The sequence below is a fragment of the Myxine glutinosa genome, chromosome 11 (genome assembly GCF_964187855.1).
Source record: "Myxine glutinosa chromosome 11, kmMyxGlut1.1, whole genome shotgun sequence".
In the NCBI taxonomy this organism is placed as follows: Eukaryota; Metazoa; Chordata; class Myxini; order Myxiniformes; family Myxinidae; genus Myxine; species Myxine glutinosa.
This window is the reverse complement of record NC_136271.1, coordinates 57,795,426-57,801,806: the sequence shown is the minus strand read 5'-3', so window position 1 is coordinate 57,801,806 and position 6,381 is coordinate 57,795,426. Positions and strand designations below refer to the sequence as shown.

The following is a 6,381-nucleotide window of genomic DNA, read 5'->3' as shown; positions in this document are numbered from 1 at the left end:
GGCGCGCCACCACGTGGTCTCACCGGCGGGTGTTTCTCGGCGACGGACTGCTCTGCAGCAGGTTTTATTTTTACAAAGCGGCGCTCGTATCGCGCAGGAAGCAGCTTGGGTTCGGTCTTCCTTTCCTCGGCGTCACGGCTGCTCAGTGTGAGACGTGCGGGAGGGGCTTCAGGCACGAAATCCGTGCTTTCGCCAAAAGCAAACGAGACATTCGTCAAGCAGGTAATACCAGCCTCGTTTATTAAGAACCATACGCTGTACACGCTTTAAAAAAATTAAAATAGAAACTCCTTTTATCATTCATCACCCGCTATATGGAATAATCAGGATCTTTGGGACCGAAATAAATAACAATTCCTTATAACTATGTGATAACCATAAAGGAATACATATTAAAGGGGTTAAAACAAAAGTATTTTTCATCGGTAAGATCATCGATCGAGGAAATGGCCAAATGGATGGTAAATTATATTTGCTATCGATTTGGATATTAAAAAAGATTAAATTTTACTTTTGAATAAACCAATGTCTGGCAAAAATAAGCTGAACTTGTGCCTCGGCCATGAAGATCCGCCATTGTAGGATCGACCATCCCAGAGATCCCCGCTAAGTCATGGTCAGTATGTCCCTTTTTAATTTCGAATCTTAGGCGCAGACACGAAATGGTCTCGTTCTACAAAACTCTAAAAGGCACACCAGACATGCTAAGGTATTGTACTGCACATGAAGCCGGCCGTCCAGGCCCTGGGCCTTCTTGATGTGCAGGTTAAACTGGCCATCCAGCGTCTGCCCACTGCGTGCCTTGTAATACTGAGAGCGGTTCGTAACAGTAACACTGTTTAGGTTTCAAACTTTTCCGTGGTAGTGGTTAGCAGTAGTAGCTGCTGTAGTACAGTGCGGTGGCATCCGAGAGTGCTGCTATGAGGTTTCCATCCCCGGGAGGCTGCTGTCCGAGTCCATCTGCACCGTCCGCAGCTCCCATTGCACCCGGAACTAGGTATTGCTCTAGTTCACTGCAGTCCACCTCCTCCAGGCAGTACGGTTCAAGTCCCTCCATTCCCGCCGAGCCCCTGGACTCAGAGCGAGGAGATGGCTCATCTACGATGAACATGCCATCCCTGAGCGGCAGGTATCGCCCTTCGGGCATTGAGAAGCTGCCCCCGGTGAAGGTGCTGGGAGAGGTAATCTGGCGACTCGGTCCAGGTGGATATACCTGCCCGGGCATGACTGTGCCCCCATATGAGCCCCCGTAGCCCCCGTACGCCGTTGGGAAGAAAGGTGATGAGTGATGTATGGGGGGCTGCGAGACGACTTGTGGTTCCCCGTGAAAATGTCCAGGCACACGTCCCGTCGGGAGGCAAAGCAGGTTTGAATTGGGATCGATCATGGTCTGTGGGGTCATGGATGCCTCCATCCCACCGGATCGTCGTCCATACCCCAGCGGAGCTGGTTGGAGTTCCCTGTAGCGCATGGGACGCATGTCGGTTTCCCTGGGTCGTGGACCCAAGCGGCAAGAGGGTGGCTCGGTCTCCTGGCTGGACTCGGACGGCCGCTTGGCCGGACGCTTGAGTTGCTTCCTCCGGCGAGGCCGGTACTTGTAGTCAGGGTGGTCGGACAGGTGCTGGACGCGAAGTCGCTCGGCCTCGTCCACAAACGGCTGACGTTCGGTTGCGCTGAGCGCCCTCCAGGATGAACCTGGGTGTATGAAATATAGGACGGGAAAGGATAAGAATGAGGATGATTGGCCCAGATGTACAAAGATTTATGGAAGGAATATTGGAAGAGACATTGATAAATTGAAGGATATGATAAACATTGAAACTAAGAATTAACTGTTAGAATAGACAGCAAAGCAATTTTTCCCCTTCAGTAACTAAACTCAGTATTGATTATGAATGAAGTTATTTCCTTTAATGACCCCTGAATCAAAAAGTGTACAAAACTGGCCTTTTCCTACTTTATCGGAAGCTCACCAAGCGGCTTGTACATACATTTAGAGGAATAAAACTTTGGACAAAGAGAGATGTAACTAATAGGGCTGATGGGAAGTAGGGAAGATGGGAGAGGATTATGGGAATGAGGAAGGTGGGTTGCACAGACATTGTAGATGGCAATAAATGGTGGAAGATACGAGAATAAACTATAAAGGGAGTCGAGTGTTGTGGGGAGAAGGAGTGGGGTGGTGGATATTCGGGAAGATTCGATGTGGGGATTGCAAGCAGCGCTTATTGTAAACATGACGTAAACCAGAGTCTCGCTCGTCCCTTTTGATTCCCTTTAAATCTCTGTCAATCCCTGAACGATGCAATTTTGGAAAGTTTATGATTGGCTGTTGCCTGTACTTTTCCGAAGACTTCCACCCACTGGAGCTGGAAATATATACGCGGAGAAAAGGAAAGAAAAAGAAAACAATTCAATGAGGTCCAGCCAGGGTAACACACCCAAGTTTGCTGCACCTGTTTTTGGCGTTATCCCATTTATATACTCTACGATGGATAACCATCTTTAAGTCAACTATTTTAGGTCCATTCTTTAGGCCACCTTCGGAGTAAAAAAACAAAAACAGTTCATGATCAGCCCTTCCCCCAAAGATCAGCTCCCCACCACCAATTTATGGTCAGCCCTACCCCAGTATTAATTTGGAGCCCCTCCCCCCTTGAGATGACCTTCAATTTTATTTTTCTTGTTTTAAAAACCCGTTTATGTCATAACTTTCCTGGAGAACTCACTTGCTATTATAGCATCCACCTTCCTCATGGTGTGTTTATTTCATGCCCTCCATCTTTTCCAACCTTTGGTTCCAGAAAACCTTTTTTTTTTGAAAGTCTTGTTTTTCTTGTTAACAAAGTCTTGTTTCTTGAAAGAATATATGACATATCCAGCGATACTGGTACGGTGTTAAACTTTGGTCTCCTTTTTGAATTGCTCCTCTCATTGGCTTTCGTTGATCGTTGGATATCTCATATGTAATGATGCTCTTGGAAGTGAAAACATATACATGTTCTTTACAATGAGCCACGTTTCAGTTTATTCCATGGAGCGGTTTCGGAGATATAGAGGTGCAGCGTTTGTTGGTTTTTTCAAGATGGTGCCTGTACCACATGACCTATGACGTCATAATTATCATTAAAATATTCCAAAATAAATAAATATTCCAATAAAATATTCCATAATTATTTAAAAAATACATGACCAGGAGGAGGTGCTCCTATGGTGAAAATTTCGTGTCAATCAGACCAACAGTTGCTGAGAAAAACAATTCATACTGATCGGATTCAAGCATTGTACTTGTCAAATTATGAGGTCATAATGAAGGCACCGATGACATCATCAGCAGAACTTATTCACCATGGGGAGTACTTGACAATGAGGCATGTTTAATTTTTTTCTCCATTGAGTGGCTTCAGAGATAGAGGTGCAAAGTTTTTCCAATATGGCGGCCGTACCACGTGACTTATGACGTCATATTTATGAATAAAACATTCTACAGGCGGAGGAACTCCGAGGGTAAAAATTTCGTGTCAATCAGACCAACAGTTGCTGAGGAAATTAATTTTTAAAATCAAGGCACGCACACACGTATGCACGCAACTAATCGCCTAACCCTGCTTTTCGCTTCGCGAGCGCAGGGTAATAACCCGGGAAACATGCATGAAGCCAAAAAAATCCCTTCTGCCAATAGTTCAAAACACCTCACTGCACTGGAAAACGTGGAAACAGGTATACTGCACTGTGAAGGGTGGACCTGTAATACCCTCTCCCACATGAAGGGGGCGCTACACGATACACATTTACATAGATAATTGAGGAACCCCCCAACCTCCTTCCCCCCAATGCCACTGGCAAAGATAAAAACAACCCTATGCATTAATTGGGTTCATGCTGATCCTATGTAGGAAGTCTGGATGTAATAGGGCCAGAACTGTATGAGGGATAACGCGACAAACAAACACCAGTCGGTGAATTATAGTAGGATACATTATGCAGAAATGTAATGGTTTTACAAAACTATCAATGTTACATAAATGAAAGAATAAAATTTAAATCAAATATTGGAAATTGGGTATTAAAATTGAAAAAAATTACAACCATTCTGCCATCATTTGGCTGAACATCGCTGCTGAGTGGTCTGGCCATTACCGGGATATATTAAATATATATATATAGTGGTTAGCAGTAGTAGCTCTTCCTCATTTTAATATATCCTGGTAATGGCCGGAGTATATATAATTTAATATATATTTGTGGGTTTGTCCCAGAGAATATATATATATACACAAATACACTACTCACAATAAGTTAGGTGTATTGGCAGGTTCTTCGGTGTGGTTGATTTTGTGTATTAATTATGTTGAAAAAAGTTGTTGGTCCTAATTCTATGGTTATTAATGTGTGAAAAAACACAGCATTCTTGATTTCAATACCCTAACCCCTATAAATAAATAAAAAACTCACTCCCACAATATCCCTAACTAATTGTGAGTGGTGTAAATATATATGTGGAAACAGGTGGATACATATTTGTGTATATGTACGTAAATATATATATATATATATTTACGTACATATACATGTATATATTTGGAGTCTGATGACCTTTTCTTCCACAGCGATCAACAATAGCCTTAATTTCATCTAATGATCATTATTATCCTTATTATTGCTGATTGTTAATAATTTGTTTTTGTTTACCAAATTATTTCATTTGGATAGCTAGCAGAACTCGCCCAAATGTCAGGAAGACCACGAGCTATATTATTGGTGATACCTTTATATGTTTCAAAGCAGCTTATTGTATCGCTCCACATGTTATATTGCTCGGCCATGAAAAGGTAGCATCGTAACGAGATGGGTTTGTGGTTTCCATTTGAGAACTTGGGGTCTCATGATGGTGCGACCCCAGCTTGAAATCCTGTTTTAAAAAAATTATCCAAGCAAATTTGTGTGTTTGTGTGTTTTACTATCCGAGACCCGCACCCGTTTCCTTGACAGGTCCAGGCATGACTTTGGCAAGGTAGAGCTTACATTATGTCAGGTTCTGAGTGTCGGTTCCATGGAATTGTTTAAGCCAAGTGCATTTGCTCACAGTCTTTACTCTGCCCTAGGCCTCAGCTGATTGATACGATGAAGTTGTCTTTTCTGTTCTTAGCATCACGCCAAATGGACCATTAACAGAGAGTTTGGCCAGACAATTGCAGAAACGGGTCCTACTGCAACTCCCAACATTCAATGGCAACTTTTGAACGTTTCAGTAATTCCAAGATTGTCCCATGAACTGTTTTTGGGCAAGTATCCATTAAGAAGCACATTAAGAGGCCAAAGAGGCAGGTATGCTGATCCTCATGCAGAACAACCAACCATGAAATGCCCTTATTCTGCTAGTACATCCTCCTGAAAGTAATGAGAATGTCTGGTGTTTTTTGACTTTACTTGACTCTTCCTTAACATCTCCTTCTTGTTCATCAGTCAGGAACTTCATGGTACTCACCCAGTATTTTGCTGAGCTCTGCGTTGTGCAGGTCTGGATTTTTCTGCGCCAGCCGCTTTCTTTCATCCTTGGCCCATACCATGAAGGCGTTCATCGGCCTGCGGATCCGAGCCTCGGCCTTACCGGCCTTCCTGGCTTCTCCCTGGCTCATGGTCCTGACCGAGCCGGTTACACCGCTGTCACCTTCCATCGGGGAGCCCGGGGCTGGCACCATGGTCTCCGTCCAGTGACAGGCCGTGGCCGTGGGGCCAGGCGTACCGATTCGGGCCTGGTCGTCGCTCCCGTATCCCACATCGGGGCTGCTCATTGCTCGGATGTGGTGCAGGCCAGGACGCAGCTCGCCTGGAGAACGGTGCACGGTGCTGAGCTGGCGAGGGCCAGGAGGCCACCGGGGTATATAAGAAGACCGGGCCCCGCCTTGACCGAGACACCAGGGAGGGGTTTGTCCCAGAGGATGACATAATGTCACTTCGTCTCCACCTTTTCGCTCCCACTCTACCCGCCCACATTGATCCTTCGCCCCCAGGTTTTGGACACCGTGGGGGTGGAAACCTCCTCCACTCAAGCTGGCGACTCGCAAAGCAAACATCCGCAGCTTGGTGCTGAACCAATCTACTCCAGATCAGAACGCACTTTTGACTCATTCGTTATGATTGAAAAAGATTCTGTCGAATCAGGTCGACAATTTATTTCTTCAAAATTTGAATTAAACCCAATAATATTCAAAGTACTAATGGTAATGCGTTTTGTAACCTGTTGTGTGGTTTCCTTTATATGTTTATATTTAACAATATTATATGTTTTTAGGGAGAGTGATGGTTGTGTTGTTTTCTTACAGATTTCTGACTTGGAACTTGCATCCCACAACAGTGGTGTTAAGTTGGCTGTCCTGC

The 6,381-nt window shown here is 44.5% G+C and overlaps 1 protein-coding gene across 1 annotated transcript; it reads right to left on the bottom strand.

Annotated features, from left to right (window-relative positions):
* Positions 1–223: 223 nt before the first annotated feature.
* On the bottom strand, positions 224–5,976 carry LOC137436687 (transcription factor Sox-17-alpha). Its single transcript, XM_068130679.2, has 2 exons — positions 5,489–5,976; positions 224–1,695 (listed from the first exon to the last, which is right to left on the bottom strand). The coding sequence occupies exons 1-2, from the start codon at positions 5,793–5,795 to the stop codon at positions 869–871; spliced, it is 1,134 nt and encodes a 377-aa protein (XP_067986780.1). The 5' UTR covers positions 5,796–5,976; the 3' UTR covers positions 224–868.
* Positions 5,977–6,381: the final 405 nt, after the last annotated feature.

Coding starts and splice junctions, on each gene's coding strand:
- LOC137436687 (XM_068130679.2), bottom strand. CDS start 5,795: ATGAGCAGCCCCGATGTGGGATACGGGAGCGACGACCAGGCCCGAATC. Junction 1,696..5,488: donor AGAGCTCAGCAAAATACTGG/GTGAGTACCATG, acceptor TCATACACCCAG/GTTCATCCTGGAGGGCGCTC.